The sequence below is a fragment of the Molothrus aeneus genome, chromosome 7, assembly GCF_037042795.1.
Source record: "Molothrus aeneus isolate 106 chromosome 7, BPBGC_Maene_1.0, whole genome shotgun sequence".
Taxonomy (NCBI): Eukaryota; Metazoa; Chordata; class Aves; order Passeriformes; family Icteridae; genus Molothrus; species Molothrus aeneus.
Window position 1 is genome coordinate 958,887 of NC_089652.1, and position 20,698 is coordinate 979,584.

The window sequence follows — 20,698 nt, forward strand, 5'->3', positions numbered from 1 at the left end:
AATGGAAAAACAGCGGCATTCACATGATAATTTATATCGGGAGAGACTGGCCCGGCTTTGCCGCTGCTGCTGCTGCCGCCGCCAACAAAATCCCCTCCAAGCGCTTCAGGAAAAAAAAATATAAAAAAAAATATATATAAAGAAATGGAAAGGGGGGGGGGGATAGAAAGAAAGAAAGTTAAACTGTCCTTGTTATAATTGTTAACTCTGATCGCTCAAGTAGAAGACGGGCTGATTAAAACTCCAAACGAGCCCCCAGCTCGCTTAAATCTCCGAGTCCGGAATGATAGAATCAGAGGAGTTTATTCATACCATTAAGCCCCAGAGAACTTAATTGAAAGAAGAGCATAGCCTGGACCTTGACAAGCGGGAGGTCACAGTAATTGCTGCCGGACATATTTAACATTAAGATAATCAGGCCATTAATTACCCTTTGGATCATTAAATCAGCCAGTTGCAAAATGAAATTTCTGCCTCTATTACTCACTTGAGAGACCACAGGGGTGGCTTTTAATTTATCAGTGAGCTTGAGATACAAAGGACCAGGCTTGGGGAGGAAGGAAAAGGGGGAGAAAGGAGGGGGTTTGCTTCAGCAGAGGCAGGAATATCAATCCGCCATGCTTGGTGATCGTGGCAAATTAACTAGGTAAGATAACCTCAGCTTCTAAAGGCAGAAGCTGGGGGTATGTAAATAGATGAGGGCAGACAGGGAGATCAGAGCCTGCACACCACTTAGCAGGATAATAAAGGAAATCATCCTTGATTATCAGTGCTAATTTGGACACTGCCGGTAGCTTGTTATGCGTGTTCTGAGTAGCATTTAATTAATTCAATTGCTTGTTAATGAGGGAAGTGACATGTGGGGAGCAGATGCCACCCAACTGCAGATGGGTTCTGGTCAGCCCTTCACAATAAAATCTTTTTTTTTCCCTTCTTCTTTCTTTCTTTTTTTTTTTTTTTAATTTATTTTTAAAACCCCCCTTCCCCCAGCCCTGGAACTGGAAAGGTGTCAGGCGTGGAGGAGCACAGAAAAGGCACAAAACACTGACCTCATCAGGCCAAGATCTGCCACGGAGCCAGAGCTGATAATCAGGGCTAGAGAGGTACCTGTGCTCCCCCAGGCCCTATGCATTCCCTCTGCCAGGAATTAGGACCAGCAGCAGCACAAACTGCTGGCCAAAAGGAGCAGGGGCTGAGGCGGGGGGGAACACAGCAGCCCTACAGGATGCAGAGAGGGATCTGAGGTGCTCCGTTTCCCTGGGCTCACCCTTCATCTGTGATGAAGCATTAATTATTTTTACCAAGAAAAGGATGAATATTTTCATGGAAGGCATGGGTTTTTATTTTCCATTTTGGTATTTTTCATCCAAGTCACTCCCAGCGATCAGCCCGGTGTCACGGCCACTCTCCTTGGAGCAGCACGAGCCAGGTTTTGGTGCAGCACTGTAAAACTCAGCTCAATGCAGTGCAGCTGCAAAATGCTGTCCCTGACACCATTAAAGTGAGTTCATTATGAGCAAGGATCAAAGTGGATCTTCCCTTGGAAGGGGAGAGTCGATTCCCAGCACTGCCAGCTCCCAGTGCTGGATTTTCCTGTAACCCTTGGTACCCAGGACAAACAGAGAGTGCTGAGCAGACAGAGCTGAGCACAACTGCTGCTCCAAGCCCCACTTACAGAGCTTAAAACTCTGCAATCCACTCACCCCTCAATTCAAAACCACAGTTTTAACAGAGTCAGAAATTCTGCCTGCTTGTGAATACTCTCAAGGAGATGCTGGGATGGTGGAGCCCTGTCTGTGTGCGGCCAGTGCAGATATTTGGCATTGTCTGAGCAGCAGAACAACATCCCAGTGTGGCTGGGATGGTGCCTGGACATGACTCTGCCTTCCCTCAGCTTGCCTGGCAAGCTCCAGCTGGTGGAGGTGGCACATCCATCCCAATAGACCCAGGGAAACAGAGATGGAGCTCAGGGAAGGAGGGTGAGGGAGCACATAAATAACCATCTCCTGGAGTGGGCAGAGGGATGGGGGCAGCTTGTCTCCTTTGGAAAAGGCCAACACCGCTTTGAGAAGTCAAATGAGTCTGCAAACCAGAAGCCACACAAGCACGAGGACAAAGCAAAACAAGTGAGCTGTGTCCAGAAAAAGCTAAATATCTGGTAGAGGATGGACACCCCAGTGCAATAGGCAAAGAATTCCCAAGCTGGCTTCCCCACATCTCCAACATTCCTCCATGGAGCTGCTCAGCCCCACAGGGCTCCTCCAGTGCTGCAGCACTCCAAAGCAGCATTGTGAGAGCGTGCTCAAACAGTATCAATAGCAATTAGAGGGAAAATCCTGATCCCATCCCCAGCCCCAGTTAATTGTTGCAACATTGATTCACTCTAATTTGACTTCTCACTCCAAATTAAACCCGCATTACCCAAGGAGGGACTGCAGGCAAGCTCCCTCTGCTCGCCCCCTCCCCTCAGAGACAATAAATTTCATATTGAATACACTTGGAAAAAAAACCTGGCAGTTGTTGCAGGATCCATACCCAAAGATCTTTTTCCTTTTTTTTTGCTCTTTCTCTTTTTTTTTTCTTCCTGGGAGTAATTAAAAGATGCTTTTCTTGACTAATGATGCCCCTGTTTAGGAATGGGAAGTCGATACTCCTTCAGCAGCAGTCAGCTTCAATTTGTCACAGGCCTCCCCAAGTTGGAGCGGCCTTCTCGGGGCTGCTGGTAATTGCTGGAACCAATTACTGACCTAATCAGGGACCCACGGACACCACAGCACGGGCCAGCTGCTCCCTGCTCCCTTTCACACTCCAGTGTTTGGGTTTTCCACCATTTCCCCAACTTTCTGTGCTCAGCAGAGCTCGTGTTTATTCCTCCTTCCTCCCAAAACCCCAGGGACACCCTCAGCCCTGCCTCAGCCACTTCCTTGGGGATCCCAGCACACCTGTGCTCCCAAAGCCTTCTAGTTCAGTGCCAGAGGCCATCCTGGGTGCTGCTTTTCACTGACAGGGGCACTGACTGACCTGGACACTGCAGGATGCTCTGGGTTGGAATGGGCCCTAAAGCCCATCTCATCCCACCCCTGCCATGGGGCACCTTCCTCTACACCAGGTGGATGTGAGCTGGAAAATATCAATATTAAAGGATATAGCTAGGCAACATCCCTGACCAGTGCAGGAGGGATAATACCTTTTGCTGAAGGCTTTGATTTTACACACCTTCCAATCTCAGAACCTTTCTGGCCTTCAAAGGAAGTGTCCAGGTTGATCTTTTCCCATGATTTGCCTGGATGAAGAATCTGAAGTGCATTTGAGTGGGCTAGAAAAGGACAGCAGTATTTCACATGGTTTAATCAGAGAATCTCCTGACCTGGAAGGGACCCACAGGGATCACTGATCCAGCCCCTGGCCTGCACAGACACCCCAACAATCCCACCCTGGGCATCCCTGGGAGCATTGTCCAAACACTCCTGGAGCTCTGGCATTCCCTGGGGCTGTGCCCATTGCCTGGGGAGCCTGGGCACTGCCCAGCACCCTCTGGGGGAAGAACCTTTTCCTAAAATCCAACCTAAACATCCCCTGGCACAGCTCCAGCCATTCCCTGGGTTCTGTCCCTGTCACAGAGAGCAGAGATTGGAGCTGTCCCTCATAAGGAAGGTGCAGGCCATGATAAGCTCTTGAATTTGGTATCTTATTTCTGAGTGTGCAAAATGACTGAAGGGAAGCTGTACTCACAGATCTGCTTTCAGAAATAATGGTGACATTTTCCTGGGTATGACTCCTTCATTATGCCATGACCTGGAGTAGCCATGTGGCAATTCCTCCTGTCAGAAACCATCTCCATGAATCCTCCACCCCTTTCCTCCACTCCACAGAAACACACAGGATGCCACTGCCAGCACACAGTGATCAGTGCCAATCTCTCCCAGGCTGAAGGGACTGCTTTAAAAGCCACATCAAGACTTTCAGGTTCCTTTTAGTCCAGCCTGGGAACACTCCTTGAGCCTCCCAGCCCAACAACTCAGTATTTGTGGAGCAGCTCATTACTACTTCTTTTTTTTTGGTGTCCCTAGAAATCTGTGGGTTTCCACTGATGGCTTCATCCTCAACAGAAAGACACAACATGAACAGGTGAATCCCACCTGATCCCCTCTAGAAGTGTCTATTGAGGGCCCATCACAGAATCCGATTCCCAGAATGGTTTGGGCTGGAAGGGACCTTCAGGACCATCCAGTGCCACCCCTGCCATGGGCAAGGACACCTTCCACTGTCCCAGGGTGTTCCAGCCTGGCCTTGGGCACTGCCAGGGATCCAGGGGCAGCCACAGCTGCTCTGGGCAGTGCCAGGGCCTGCCCACCCTGCCAGGGAACAATTCCTAATTCCCAATCTCCCATCCATGCCTGCCCTCTGGCAGTGGAAGCCATTCCGTATGTCCTGTCCCTCCATGCCTTGTCCCGAGTCCCTCTGCAGCTCTCCTGGAGTTGCCTCTTCCCCCTTCAGTCCCTCCACAACAACAAAAGGTTTGTTTAACCCTCCTTTCAGGGCCATTTCAGCTGCTCCCAATAGAATTCCTCATGCAAAACTCCAAACAGCAGTGGGAACATGGGGAGCAGAGCCTCTACCTGAAGAATCTGAATTTATTTTATCACCACAGCTTGGACAGAAGGATTGTGATGCTGGCAGAGACCAAAGGGAAGCACAAAAGCAGGCAGACACTTGGAAAAAGCAGAACTCTCTGGTATTTATGTAAAAAATTGCATTTCAGTCCCTGCTGCAAACAGCAGAGGAATGGGAGCAGCAAAGCAAGACTGCAATTGCTTTGTGGGAAAATTTCCACATCATCCTAATTCTGCTTTTTCTAGCACCTCTTCTATCACAGAAACGTGAACCTGGACACAGAGCTAGAAAATCCTATCTATAAAATAAATCTTTTTGTCCAAAAATGTTGCAGTGCAGGAGAGAAAGTGCAGTGATATCAGTGACAATCAGAATCAGCTGAATATAACCATGAAGATGCACAGAAACAAAGTAGGAGAATTAAAATAAGCCCTGTGTATGAAATACTAAGAGAAAAAAGTTGATTTTCTAGAAGTAAAATTCAACCCTGAGTGAAATATTAATTGAAATGGATGGTGCTCTTTTCATCACAGTCACATAGATTTTAGATTTTTCATGATGATTATTATATGACTACTGAAATAATGTGATTTTTTTTTAATAGCATTCCAATTGAGTGCAAGCATTTTCCTTTCAGCTGTTTAGAACTACTCACCTCAGCAGTAAGGAGCAACATATCTTTGTGAGGTGCAAGAATATAAAATCTCTGTACTGAAGTGATAGCAATGACTGAAAGTTCATTTCAATCTACCTGACAAAATCATCGTGCCCAATAATACACAGGTATAGAGCAGCCACCCCATTTGTGCCTGAACAAAACCTCTCTTTGGGGCTCCCTGAGCACTTTTAGATGCACAGCCATTCATCTAAGCAGCCTGATTAATGCAGTGGCTTCATTCTCGAAGATGAACCAAAGGTGGCACCACAAATTCATTTTTCAGGGCTAACGAAATAACGCAAGAAGGAACAGTTGACTTTTCTACACACAAGAGCACAAACCCAGCCCTCTGCTGCAGGAGCTGGCCCAGGCACAGTGATCCTTCCACCTGATCCAAAACTGGAAAAAGTATTATCAAAACATCTGTCTTTGACACTGATCAGATTAATGCAGCATTAAAACTCCCCAGTTTTAGGTAGGACAACACCTCACAGGAAGATTTTCACTGTGTGGAGCTATGAGAGGCAGGTAAAGAGCTGTTCTCAAAGGAGACAGCCCCCCAGCAGCTCATGGTTTCACAGAGATCACACACAAAGAAAGTCAACAAGTCCATGGCTGTCACCATTGTATTTCCTAGAAAAATCCCTTTGCCAGGATTTCTTCCTCTGGGAAGCTGAGAAGCCTCGGAGAAAAAGGAAAACAATAATTATCTCATTTGCTTCTCCTGTGTTTTGCTGCTTTGGAATGTGGCTGGAGATTGTTTATCCAACAGGTGAATTGCTTTTACTCAATGACCAATCACAGCCAGGCTGTGTCAAACTCTGGAGAGTCACGAGTTTTTCATCAGTATCTTGTTAAGCCTTCTGTCTGTATCCTTTCTCTATTCTTTAGTATAGTTTAGTATAGTACTCTTTAATATAATATAATATCAAAAAATAATAAATCAGCCTTCTGAGAACATGGAGTCAGATTCATCTTTCCTTCCTGCCATGGGAGACCCTGAAAACACCACACATGGCCAGCAGGACTTGGAACACCCCTGAGCAGATTGTTGTGAAAAATTCATCCAAAGACCTGACAGCCAGGTACAAATCCCCTGAAACTCTGAAGGAAGATTGTTAATGACAAACTGACAGTCCAAAAGGCAGGAACTTGGTGGCTCACTGAGACAAAGGAGCACATGACAGGACAATTTGGATGGAGGAAGAAGCAGGTGGGAGGTTTCCATCTCCCACTGAACAGAAAACTGCAGAGCTGCTGAGCAAACCTCCACAGGAGCGAGAAAGCAATGAGGTCACTCAACTTTTGCCACCTCCCACTTTGACACACGTTCTCCCTGGGCACACAGTGAGGCTATAAACAAGGTGAGGTTATAAACAAGGTGAGGTTATAAATCACGACTTTCCCACAAGGGAGAACTCCAAAGCGGCAGCGGCACGCGCCGGGCGAGGCGCGGCGAGCACGAACCCACCTGGTGGAGTCTGGGGAAGGCTTCACGTGGCCTTGGCTGTTCTCCTCCCACACACTGTTGGCCAGCTCGTTGCCAATGGCTGACATGACCTTGATGAGCTCGATGGGCCAGTCGTCCAGGTCCAGGGAGCGCACGCGGGACAGGTGCGTGCCGAGGTTGCGGTGGATACCTGAGCATTCGATGCAGATGAGGGCTCCCAGGTTGAGGCTGGCCCAGTCGGGGTCTGCAGGGCAAGGACACAGCAGTTAGGACAAGGGAACACCCCACAGAACTTCCCAGCTGGTGGTTGTGCATGAAGGTTTTAGTTCTAGAGGTGTCTTGTCCTATGGAGCAGCTGGGAGGTTGTCCGGGGTCAGTGGAGATGCCAACGATTCAAGGGTACAGAAAAATGAAACGTGGTGTCTCAAAGGATGCATCACTCCACCTCCAGCCAAAAAACCCCAATGAACTAGAGGGGAAAGGAGAAACAGAGGCAATATAACCATGGTGGTGGGTAAAGGATGATGGAGCAGTGAAGAAAGTCCCTCCCTGGGAACCCAGAGCTGCTTGTAGTCAGCTGAAAGGGGAAAAGGGGAAAAAAACAGAGCCTAGAAACAATTATCTCCTGCTAACTCCATCAATAACCACACACACCAGCAGCTATGTGTGGCCCTTCCATCTGACTCTTCTTCCATCTCCAGCATCAGGGAGATAAACACCAAGGTGGAAATGTCCCACCTGGAACACCCCCGGTTCCAGGGCACGAGCCAGAAGGATTGCACCCACCCAAAACAACCCCACACAGGGTGACACTGGGACAAACCTGACACAGGATGGGAAAGCCCATTTCCCAACATGGTTCAAAGCTCTTTTGCCACTGTACTGTGTAATTCAAATCTAGATTTGTATGGATTGCCTTCTCTCCCAACAAACATTCACCTTAACAAATGCAACTGAAGACACATGAGAGGAATTTTGGTTGGTTTTTTCCTAACCAGATCTTTTCTTCATGCCTCACTCTGTGCATCCCAAAGAACTACCCCAAATGCCATGCAGGAAAATGGGGATAAATTAAGAGGGCAGGCAATTCTTGTTCCTATCTAAACAAAATTAGGAGCTGATAGAAAATGAATTTCCAGTGTTTCCTTCTGTTGTGAAAAATTCATCCAAAGACTCGTCTCGACTTTGTGTAACCCACAACTGAAAAGCTCAAATATGTAGAAACAAAACATTTTCTAGTTCTTTCCCATGTCATGTTTGGACAAAAAATAGGAAAGGAAATAATTTTAATTGTGAAGTCCCACATTTCACTGAAGGCACTGACTGACATTTTTCAACGAGTCCATTGAAATCTAAAAATGCAACCAAAAAGAAAAATCCCCCGTCTTATTCCACTTGAGCAGAAAAGCACATCTTTTGTTTAGAAGTTCCTGTTCATACCAAGTCCTATATTATACATAATTTAATATCCACATTATAAATATACAACATTTCAGATCTCAAAAAAATCAGGTGAAACAAAACTCCTGCCATGCTTTCCAAGCTTTTGGTACAACAACCACAACAAACTCTTTCAATTCCATAATTCTTCATATACCTCCACTGTTGTTTTGCCAGTGAGGGAACCAGTGGTGTACCTGAAACACATTAAAAACCCCTCAAAATCTCAATTTGTTGGTATAAATTTGAACACAGCAAGTAATAATTTGGAATTTGCAAACTGTGACTCGGATGAAACCCCTGACCTGCAAAGGCCAGGGTTATCCTCACAAAAATCCAAAGTGCAATGAGCTCTAAGAGGCATGAACTCAGAATGAAGCAGGAGAATGGAATACCAACTCACATTATTCCAATTATTCTGACAGAACTGGAGTTAAGGACCTGACCTCCCTCCCAAACACCTCTCTACTTGAAGCACATGTAGTGCATCTCGTACTGAAAAAATTCTTTAAATACTCCCCTGCTTCAGAGCATCACAGAATGGTTTGGGTTGGAAGAGCCTCTCAGTTGCCAGCACTGCTAGGACTGAAGGAGTCCCCCAAAACAACCACCAGGAGGTTCCATGAAATTTTAGCAAGATATTATTTTCAATTTCAACAATCTGACAACACAGAGCTGGGTGGGAATGTGGCAAACGAGGCAAGGCAAGGGCTGAACTCGTTACAGAAATAAAAATTGTTTTCACCAATGCACACCACAAGTGGTTAGAAAGCTGTAACTATTCAAGGTTGGGGTTTCTTTAAAGATGATGCAAACCCAGCTCCCTTTTCCTGCTGATGGTGAGAGTAACTCTGAATTGGAGGATGTTCACAAACATGTGGCAGGTGTGGGCATCAAGGTTTGAGCAGGTGTGGGCATCAAGGCTTGACAGCAAAAGGAAGAAAAAGCCCACTCAGTGCAGCTAGAAGTGCTTTACTTAGAATTGGTCAAACAAAAAATGAGCTTTTTAGCACCACTGAATACATCCAGATTACAATTTTCAGCTGTTCATAGCCTCAAAAATGCTCAGCTCACTCCTTCCCTGAAAATTCTTCCCCACTCTGACTCTCACCTCAATCAGCTTCACCCTTTGGAGGTGAACACTCTCTAAGGAAAATAACCCATCCCCACTGTCTCCTTCATCCCTTTGGATTCTGATGAATGGCTGAACCTTCCTGAGGTCAGCAGCTGTGAGATATCCCTGGGCTGAGCAGCAGGAATTGCTGGAAGGAGGAGCAGAAGAGCCAGGGAAAGCAGAAGCAGGGGTGAAGGCATCTCCAGTTGCTGCAGAAGGGGGAGAGAAGTTTGCAACTCTCCTATTCTTTTTTTTTCCTATTCTGCATGAAAAACTGAATTTTGTGATGAGTGGGACAAGATTGTCCAAATTATTATCTCAATGTTTGGCTTTCAAATACAAACTACACCAGAGTATATGATCAGACTCCTGGAATGGAAAACTCATGATGAGAATCCATGTTTTTAAACCCTCCCTGTTTTCTTCTACAACAGCAAAGACCTGATGCTCCATCTTCTCCAGGTATCTTGGAAGAGGTGACTGCTATTTATCCTCTGCTGAGCCAAAATCCAGAATTCACCTGGGTTTGCCTGAACTATTGGATCACCTTGGGTGGCTTTTCCAGAGAGAGTCAGCACCGGGACTCTGCTGCTTTGGAAAAGGCCACACCAGCTTCCTTTTGGAACATTAAATCATTTCCTGGGCACAAACTCTAGCTCCTAAAGAGCACTTTGCCTCTTCTCTTGCTCTGGGATGGGAATGTTGGCAGGAGAATATTGAATAACTTTAGCTGGAGGCTGCCAAAGGGCAGGGATGCTGGTGGAACACAGCTGCTGGATTAACATCCAACAAGGCAGAATTCCCTGGTGAAACAAAGTGCTCAAAAGCCAAAGAGCTCCAGAAAGAGGGAGAATGAGACTTCTGAAGTGGAAGATTGATGGCTCCTGAATAGAGCTGAGGGATGGCAACATCTCACCCTCCTGTGCCCCCTAACATCTGGCTCTGTGGAGATGCAAACAGTGTGAGGCTTCCACCGAGTGCCTGGGTTTGTGATGTTAAGTGCTCTGGGGGTAAGGACCTCCCCAGCAAGGGAGGCAAGGGAATAAAGCAAAGCCCTGCAGAAAAAGTAGCAGGCTGAGGTTCACCTCCTCCCTGTGTGTGTGTTTACACTTTAAGATCCACAGCTTTGGAAATAGCTCACATTTTTCCAAAGGAACAACAGTGGCCTTAAAATCAGGAAGGTCAAACAGCAAGAGGAGTCAAAGAGGGTATAAATCACCTGTGAGAATCCAAACAAGTCCAGCTGAGATTCCAAAGTCATCCCCCCATAAAAGCCACATGACAGAGGGTTGCCAGAATGGGCTGTCCCACTCTGCCCTCTCCCAGCAACAAGCTCCTGGCACATTCCTGCTGCTGGCACCGGGCACCGGGGCCAGCTTGACCCATGAGCAATCTGGTTGAGAACCAGATTGGGTGGGGGGAAAAAGAAACCCAAAAAGGGTAAAAAAATGCTGTTTTCTTGCACAAGCATTTTCTTGATGAAGCATTCATCCTGGCTGCATAAATCCTGGGATATGTGCATGGCTGGGGAGAGAAACACCAGCCTTCGGGACAGTCTGGGCAGAGCTGAGGTGGATCAGAAGGATGTTGTAGAAGTTGTCTGCACTGAAGGGATTTCATCTTATAGATACATAATATAATCTCCCAAAATATATAAATAAAAATGTAATTGTATATTTTATAAATAAATATCTAGTTAGCAAGGCTAGGAGTGTGGAGTGTGGGTAGGGCTGAGGTGGATCAGAAGGATGTTGTGGAAATTGTCTGCACTGAAGGGATTGCATCTTATGGATATATTATATAACATCCCACAAATAAATAAATAAATATAAAACCAATAGAATATGTTTGTATATTTTATAAATAAGTATCTAGAGTTAGCAAGGCTAGGAGTGTGGAGTGTGGGTAGGGCTGAGGTGGATCAGAAGGATGTTGGGTGTGAAAGTTGTCTGCACTGAAGGGATTGCATCTTATGGATATATAATATAACCTACCATAAATATATATATATATAAAATATTTGTATATTTTATAAATATAGTTATCAAGGCTAGGAAAATGCCACCCCCAGTGGACCCAGCACCACTCCCACCACAGGCTGCTCAGAGGCAGCAGTGAGTGCTTCAAATGAGCTAAATATCCATAAATGAGCTAAATATCCATGCAGGTCACTTCCAGACCCTCTCCAACTCATCCACAGCACACACCCTTCCTGCCTTCCTCCTGAGCTGCATCAAAGCTTTGGGGGAAATCTCAATGGCTGCCAGGTCACTATGAAAGAACACCAATAAATAAGACTTGCTTTGGGCCCCAGGTGCTAAAACACCACTCAAACCAAGCTTTTCCCTGGTTTAGCATGTGCTGGATCACTTAGAGTGAAAGCAGGGGCCAAATTATTGGTGCAAAAGCACCTGCAATAGTGTACAAATGTTCCTTTTACACTGGGGGGTCAGAATGGCTTAGACCAGGAGTCAGAATCCCAAGCAGCCAATCTTTAAAAATAAAAATTGCACCTGAAGAAAAGTAAGCGAATATTTTTCCATTTTAAGCATGTGTCAAAATGGCAAGGAAAGTTCTGACTTCCAAATATCAAAGAAATAAAAATGCACAAGTTCTCAGTCCTTTAGCTCCTACAACTAATTGCTTTAGAGCAAGAGAACTTCCTTTCTGTGGCTTTGTTGCAAACCCCTGGAACTAAAGAGCACCAGAATAATGGCCTCAGTCGGGGTTAGTGAGGTGAAGCACAGCTCAAAGTATTCCTGAGAACACTCTTCTGAACGCTAAGCATATGTTTCAAAAAATAAAAAAAAAAGGGGGGGGAAGAAACACAAAGGGGAAGAAAAAAAATCCAAAATCAGTTTTCTAGTATCCAGATATAATGAGCAATGACTTTGGTTTCTTCTGACAAGCAAGCCTGAAAAACCAAACCAAAAAAGCAGCAATCAAGCTCTACCTCTTTGAAAATATTACCATGGCACATGTGCTCTCACCACACAAAACGGAGGGAAATGGAAGGGACTGGTGTCAAACAGCAAACTTTCTGCCTTTTCTTTGAAGGGAAGTACAGAAATGCTGACATTCAATGTGAAACAACGAGGGGGAAAAATCAGATGCACTTGATGTGGCAGATATTGAGCATAAATTAAGATCAAACAAGTCTGGTTAAGCAAATCCTTCATGAAGCAGAGATGTGCAAACAAGGGAGGGGATGCCACAGCAGGGAGCTGTGGAAACCCAGGGCACCACAGGGAATATTTCTCTGTCTTCTCTGGGGTGCCCTGACCCCCAGGGGAGCACTGACTTTGACCCTCATTCATGGAGAAAGTTTCCTAAAGATAGGAAGATAGACTAGATAGACTATCATCCACAAAAGTGTGAAATAGATTATAGGGAGCAGTGCAGGTGTATCACTTGGTGAGAAATTTAGGTTTTGGGATTTTTAGCATGGTGTGGATGAAAGCAAGATGGAGGGCACAGAGTGTCCTCCTGGGTTTCTTCTTCATGCTTCTTCTTCCTCCTTCTCCATGGGTTTGGGTGGCATTTTGTAATTGGGTGGAAAAATATGCATTGCAGCTCTTTGGGATCAGTTATTGGGTTAAAAGGGGAAATCTAAGTGTAAATTCTTAATTGAATAGTTTAGCTTTAAAAGACCTTGTAACAAGAGATTGTTGGCCATTTTGTGCTTTCTGATGAAAAGCTGCTGAACTCATGGTTGTGAGACTGTTTTACTGATAAGAAATAACAAACACCTGAGTCCAAACAGGAATGACTGTCTGGAGTGCCTTCAATCCAAACCCAGAGAAACCAACAGCTGAACCCCCCCCAGGAAGGCAGGGCTGGGTGCTGCCAGGGCCTGGCCAAGGAGGAGGGGTCAGAGGTGCAGTCAGGTGCTGTACTCACTCTGTGCCTCGCAGTCCACGCAGTGGGAGTTGCCTCTGATGTTCCTGATGGACTGCAGGGCCATGGCCTCGTTCTGACTGGTCAGGCGCGACTGCGGGGAGCCAGAGACACCGGTGAGCAGCAGGAACCCAAAAAAACCCCAATGACACCACTGTCAGCTGAATGAGCAGCCAACCCCAAAGCTCAGACCAAGGTCAAATTAATACAGTCAAGGAACCTCAAGTCTTGAGTTGCCTCTCAAGGACCAGTGGTCCCTTGGCACCTCCCAGACTTTTGGGGTCTCCAGCCTGGATTCTAACAGAGGGAAATGGAGCTTGGGAATGAACCCTGCTCTTCCCAAGAGCAGCAGCCACACTGTAGGCTTGCTTCTTGAGATAAATGAGACAAGAATATTATTTTACAAGATCAATTTCTTTTATCGATGTGTGTGCTTGTGCTAATGAAGACTAAGGGATGGTTTGCAGAAGGGGCTGGAACTTTTTCATCATTCAAAGGTCAGATTTCACCCAGTGGCTCCCCTTTAAATGCTCCCCAGGATGACCTGCCCATGACCTCTGCTGGGGGAGACTCTCCTGATGTACAGGCAGATTAGCTCTAGCCAACTGTCTTAGGCTGGAAATGCAAGATGTGCCTGGGGGTGTGAATTCTATTCTGTGTCTGTTAGAGCTGGGGCAGTTCTCTTCTGTTCCTTGGGCAGTTTTCTTTATCTCTCCCACAAACCAGTCCTCCCTCGGGGAAATATCTTGTGTTCATGGGCCATTGAGTGTCGCTGCATGACTGATAAAATTACATCATCCCATTGGGAGAAGCTCCGCCCAGGGGGAGGAGCCAAGCATTCCTTCCTGGATATAATCTGATGGTTGGAACACACAGCACCTTTCCCACTGGATTCCCAGAGGAGCAGCCCTTTCCCACTGGATTCCCAGAGGAAGACCAGACCAATCTACCCCACCACTGGATCTTCAGAGGAAAACTCCACCCTTCTACAGGATCCCTGCTCCAGCAGAACCACACCTGTCTCTGCAGGAGGACTGCAGCCACCCTTTAATGGGACTGCTGCCAACACCCTGACGCACAGGGAGTCAGGCCATATTCTCACTCTGTCAGTGTTGTTCTGTATTACTGCATTGGTTTGGGGTTTTTTTCCTTCCCTATTAAAGAACTGTTATTCCTGCTCCCATATCTTTGCCTGAGAGCCCCTTAATTTCAAACCTATAACAGTTCAGAGGCAGGGGGTTCACATTTTCCATTTCAGGAGAGGCTCTGCCTTCCTTAGCAGACACCTGTCTTTTCAAACCAAGACACCAAGTAGGACTTGTGGATGTCCACCTGGAGACACAACTGCCATGGGGCACCTGCTAAACCTGTCCACCCAACTGCCCTTTGCTGTTCCAGCCAGTTCTTCTGACATGCTTTGGGAACCCAGTGAGAAAAACCTCTCTGAGCCATTGCCCAGCCACTCTCTATCCTTTTGTATTCATCTTTTTAGGTAGGTGTTAATGTACAAACTTCCCCTTCTGTGCTCTGGTAACACGCATTCATTTCAGAATGTGTGAACCCATGCTAAGCAAGAAACATGTAAGCTGTGATTTTCCTCCATCTCAGGAATTATTGTTGATAAAAACCCATTTTTTAACACAAAATGGGAAGTAAATTGTGTTATGATGATGGTAATTACTGGTGTTTGATCCAGTCTGTCACACCAGGGCAATGAAGGCAGGCATTCATTTAAAAATATGAGTCTCCCTTGCAGTATAAAATCATGAAAGACAACTGTTAGGTGGGTAATATTAAAGGATCTACAGTTCTGGACTGAAATGACCAACAATCATTGGCCATTTCTGTCCCTCAATCACCACTCAGCACCTTGCTCTCTCCTGTGAAGTGTTTACAGACAATTGCCCTCAAGACACACATGAGCATTGGCTGAGGACATCTCAGATTTTAAACATTTGTTTTGACAGGAAAGGTGAGCAGATTCCTTCTGTCACCAAAGGAATGCATTCCAAGGGGGAAAGCTGCTCCTCCCAGGCCGTGTTCAGAGAGCTCCAACTCTGCTCAGCCGTGGGGGGAACACACACAGCTCGAAGAGTAAGGGCTTAAAATCCAGAATTTGCTGCCATCCTGATGATCCCCTGACCCATGGCTTATTGCCAGCATTGCTGTGTGCCCCATACCTTGTTCTTGCTGCTCTCACAGGACTGTAAACTGGCCAGGATCTGGCTCTCTATGGCTTGGACCCATGCATCCCTCTCTTCATAGGTGGTTGCTTCAAAGTGCCAAGTCTGGCCCGTGAGAGAGACAATGATAAACTCAAAGTTCTCTTCTTGCTCTGGAAAAAAAAAAAAAGAAAGAAAAAAATAAATGCAATAGGAAGAAAAGCTTAAGTTAAGGACAGTGAAAAGAACAATCTTGGTTGGTAAGAACTTGTGTTACTCAATGGTTTTAAGCTGAAGGAGGGTAGATTTGGATGAGATACTGGGGAGAAATTGTTCGCTGCCCATCGTGAGGATGGGCAGGCCCTGGTACAGGGTGCCCAGAGCAGCTGTGGCTGCCCCTGGATCCCTGGAAGTGTCCAAGGCCAGCTTAGACAGGGTTTGGATCAACCTGGGACAGTGGAAGGTGTCCCTGCTCATAGCAGGGGGTGGCACTGGATAATTTTGAAGGTCCCTTCCAATCCAAACCATTCTGGGACTGTGCAAATCCTGTGAGTGCAGGTCTGGATCCTGCCCTGCACAGTGCACCAGGAAACAACCAGGATCCACTCTTTGCTGTGCAGATAAAGCAGTGGTTTGGGTAAATACTCAGTCCCTGTGTTTGTGAGCTTGGAATTGAGTCTGTGCCTTAATCAAACATAAAGTGGCCAACAAGCATCATTCAGATTTAAACCTGAGGTGCTAAAAGCTGCATAATGTAAAAATCAAAGGGTACCACAAAATAAAAGATGAATGGACCACAAAGAGCTGACAATACAGAAAATGTAACAATTTACCCTCTTCTTTCAAGCAGTTTTTACAAGCACAGATATATTAAAGCAGATGTGGACATTTTCTCCTCTACAGCACAAATACTGGGATAATAATAATAATAATTACTGGGCTACAATACAGGATTAAAATCAGTTCAGCCTATTCAACATCCACATGTGACATGGGAGATGAGAAAATGATCTAAGAAGCCAGGAGAGAGGGTCACTGAAATATCCTTAGGGCTGCTGGAGGAGGAGGACAAGTATTCAGGCCAGAGGAGCAGCGCATGGAAATACCAGCAGCACTGAAATAAATGGACACACACCCCACCTACACATGGGACACCAATGCCAAATTAAAAAAAAAGAAAATCAAGGAAGCTGAAACGGAGTTAAGTGCAATTGGGGCGGGCTGGCACAAAGCATGAAAGGAAAAGAATAATAGAGCACAAAATTCTGGTGAACATCAGCCATAACGAGCTTCAGAAAGAACATTTTGTCTGATAATGACTGATTATATATTCAGAGCCATGGCACTACTGTGTTCCCTCATCATCTATAAACATGCAAAGATCAGGGACAAATCCAGCAGCAGATTTAAGGACAGCACTGCTGGCAGCTGTGTTCCCAAGCTGGGGGACAAGGGCTTTTCTTGGATAAGCTCCATGTCATGCTGTAAGGATGCCTCAAAGGCAGCAGGAGGTGACTTGGCACCTCCAGGAGGGGATAAACACAGAGCTGAATGTCATTTTCAGGTGCAGGGAGGTACCTGAAGGTCCAGTTAATTTACTGGAAAACAGTGCATGGGGTAAGTGGGAAAAGAAATCATGGAATATCCAGAGTTGGAAGGGATCCAGAAGGATCAGACCCCCAACAATCTCACCCTGTCCATCCCTGGGAGTGGTGTCCAAACCCTCCTGGAGCTCTGGCAGCCCTGAGGCTGTGCCCAAACCCTGGGGAGCCTGGGCAGTGCCCAGCACCCTGTGGGGGAAGAACCTTTTCCTAAAATCCAACCTAAACCCCCCTGGCACAGCTCCATGTCATCCACCTGGGTCAAAGATGAATGATGCACAGCTACAAGTGTTCCACTTTAGCAACACACTGTTCCAGACCAACAGGTAGAGACATTACCCAAAATGCCATGAATTAATCATGGCCAAAGCCTCGTTTATCAAGCAGAGCTTTCAGGGTTTCCTGAGGAAGATCTAAGAGGAACTACTCCACAAGAAATGAAGTCACATTCAGCCCTGTGCACTGGCTCCTGTAGGACAACACAGGAGTTAAAGTCTCTGCAGCACCACTGACTCCTCTGATCTCCTCTTTAAGAATGCTGATCACACACACACACTTGGAGCTGGGTTGCCCAGGAGAAATAAGCCCAGGAGAGCTGCAGCACCTTTTCAGGTGGGGCTGGAAGGACATGTTGAGGTCCAAAGAAGAAAACAGAGCTGGGGAAGGGTCTGGAGCCCCAGGAGGGGCTGAGGGAGCTGGGCAGGGGCTCAGCCTGGAGCAAAGGAGGCTCAGGGGGCCCTTGTGGCTCTGCACAGCTCCTGCCAGGAGGGGACAGCCGGGGGGCCGGGCTGTGCTCCAGGGAACAGGGACAGGAGCAGAGGGAACGGCCTCAGGCTGGGCCAGGGCAGGCTCAGGGTGGGCACAGCAGGAATTCCCCCATGCAAAGGGTGCTCAGGGATTGAAGGGGCTGCCCAGGTTGGTTTGGAGTCTTGAGAAAATTTGTAAATGTGACACTTAGGGACATGGATTAGTGGCAGTGCTGGATTAACTGCTGCACTTGATGATCTTGTAGGTCTTTTCTAACCTTAATAATTCCATGATTCTATATCCACTGAAGCTTCAGATTTACTCCTCAAAAAGCTGTGCTGGTTGAAGGCATCCTCCTTAATTTTTTCTGCTTAAACATGCCAATATTTCTTTTCCCCAAACTCAACTGTGAAACAAAGCAGCAGTGCCTGCTCCACATCAGCCCCAGGGCAATTCCTTCAGAAGACAAGGAACAAACCTGTTCCTGTATGTCCTTAAGCACAGCACACAGGAACAGGAAAATCCAGGCAGGAGGATGAAGTTGTTCACTTCTTACTCTTCAGCCAAATTATAGCTTGTGCTATTTAAATCCCTGTGAGCCCAATCACAAAATTTTATTAAACAGTTTTCCATGTTTAACAGTTATTCATGGAAAGGTCCACTATAATAGTATTTTAGCACCATCAACCTGTCGAAATCAACCTGCCCAATTACTCCAAACTACATTAATAACACCGGATATTACACTAATTGTGTCCAGTTTCTATGCAGACGAGGTCCCACGGGGCTAATTTTGCATCCTCAGGGGCAAGCAACTCAGCCATCAGCCTGATTTCACCAGGAATCCCTCCTCATTACACAAGTTCAGGCTGTCAAACTTTTTTTTTTTTTTTTTAAAGAAAAAAAGGTTAATGGGCCAATCAGTCATCAATTATTTCCTGGAAGGGCAGCAGAGGAAGGGTTAAAGTGTGAAGAACCAGCTGCCACTGACTTCCATTTGGAAGTTATTATCATCAACAGGAGATGTCTAAAATGCTGTTGTTGTTTGTTTTGCCTTTTTTTTTGTTTTTGTTTTGAAGAGAGAAAGGTGGCTGGGAGGGGAGGATGGGAAATGAACCAAAACTGTGAGATTGTGATGATATGGAGGGAAAAGCACAAGAGGTTTTTTCTTTTAGTGGAAGCCCACACGGAATCAGTGAATTTTAGGGTGCCCAGATGTGGCTGCCCCATCCTTGGAAATGTTCCAAGCCAGGTTGGATGGGGCTTGGAGCAGCCTGGGATAGCAGGAGGTGTCCCTGCTCATAACAGGGGTGGGATGGGATGGGCGTTAAGGTCCCTTCCAAATCAAATCATTCTGGGGTTCCAGGGACACTTCTCACCATCATCCTTCCACAGCCAACTGCATTTAACCCAGGTTCACAATTTATTTTGCTATTTTGCTCTGCCAAAAGCCAGACACTGCCACAGCCCACCCACTTCTGGAAAACAAAGAGAGAAAATTTCTCAGGAGCAATGCATTGTGGGAGAAAAAACAAAAGTTCAGGGCATGGCCCCCCTGCCTTCCCCATGCCACGTGTTTGGGATGTGGGACTGGGATCAGGTTTAGAAACCCACACTGAAAATTACCACAGGATACAATTAGTCCATAACTTGTTCCAGAGAACTCCTTTTTTAGTCTGTGGAATGTAGGGAAAACACATGTCCAGGAGCACTCACACCTCCTGGTGTCTCTCAGGAGTGGCTCTGAATAATGTGCACAAATCACTTGGTCTCCATCTCCACTCCCCTCCTGTTTTACCTTCACTCTAAAGAACTGCATAAATAACACCTTGCACCACCAGTGAGTGACACAATTCCAAGTCACAAAATCCTAGAAGATCAGGTTGGGAGGGACCTCAAGGATCACCTGGTCCAACCTTTCAGCAAGGCAAGGGCTCCTTTCTGCTGTGCAGGAATCACACCCATCCTAGAAGGTGGCTTTTAAATAAATACATATGAAGGTACATCTAAAAGGCATTTATGAGTATTTTGCCAGAATAAGACTGGATTTTCTGGCTTCCAGGCCAACCAGGGTGTCCATTTGTATCTCTGCCCAGCACAGCTGTGTGACAGCAGAGGATGCTGGTGCTGCTGCTAATTAACAGTAACTCATCATGCACACCTGGAGGGTGGTGCCACTCACACAGGAAACACTTCCCAGGAAGAAGAAGTCAAGTGCAGCACCAAACCCCCTCGAGGGTGTGTTTCAAATGCTCCTGAAGCACCTTCAAGAGCTGAGGTTGCAGCCTGAATCCCAGCCAAGCCTGCCTCAAGTAACACCCAGACCTATTTCAGCTCCTTTTTCATCTCTCCTGAAAATCTCTTCTGCTCAAGCACCATAACCCTTCATCCTTTCAAAAGGAGGAGAGGGAAGAGCTGCTGGGGTGCCCTGGGAAGCAACAGGAGTTGTTTACAAGCACAGTTTGTTTACAACAGTTGTTGTATTATTTATGTCCCACGTTGGTTGGGTCAGTTACCTTTGCCACTCAGTGAGAATCACCCCCCTCACTTGGCAGATAAGTATGTTTATTAGCAGCCTCAATTAAGGAAATATTTGTGCCATGTCCCACTGGGCATGGCTATGCTAATACTTCTCTCCCCTTTCCAAACCCAGTGTCTAAATCTAATTAGTTCTGAAAATCAACCCCATCAGGACAAGGGAGCTCTGCTGTCGCTTGCCCACAGCTCTTGGTAAAGGTTGTGTTCCACTGGAAGAGTTTTATTCTGGTTTAAATCACATTTCTCTGAGTGGTGGAGAAAGGCTGAAGGCATTGAAGCCCTCTCCCTCTTGGGCTCGATGTTTTATTTGGGTGCCAAGACAACCCAAGATGAAAAATTTTTAAAAATTCAGATTAGACAGAAAAATTTTTAAAAAATCCAGTTTACATGTAACTTCCTGCATGGCAGCAACAGCATCACTTTAAAACCAAAAGTAGCTTGGGACTGCCAAGTATGAGACCCCAAACAAAAAAGTTT

At 46.2% G+C, this 20,698-nt stretch overlaps 1 protein-coding gene across 8 annotated transcripts in view; it reads right to left on the reverse strand.

Annotated features, from left to right (window-relative positions):
- Nucleotides 1-20,698, reverse strand: part of AGAP1 (ArfGAP with GTPase domain, ankyrin repeat and PH domain 1) — a 327,174-nt gene that overhangs the window by 34,588 nt on the left and 271,888 nt on the right. For all 8 annotated transcript variants that reach the window (XM_066553390.1, XM_066553387.1, XM_066553384.1 and 5 more), the window contains 3 exons: nt 15,354-15,508; nt 13,177-13,267; nt 6,744-6,966 (listed from right to left, as the gene is read on the reverse strand). In XM_066553390.1, the coding sequence (XP_066409487.1) occupies nt 6,744-6,966; nt 13,177-13,267; nt 15,354-15,508 (469 nt within the window). The remainder of the gene's footprint in view (nt 1-6,743; nt 6,967-13,176; nt 13,268-15,353; nt 15,509-20,698) is intronic.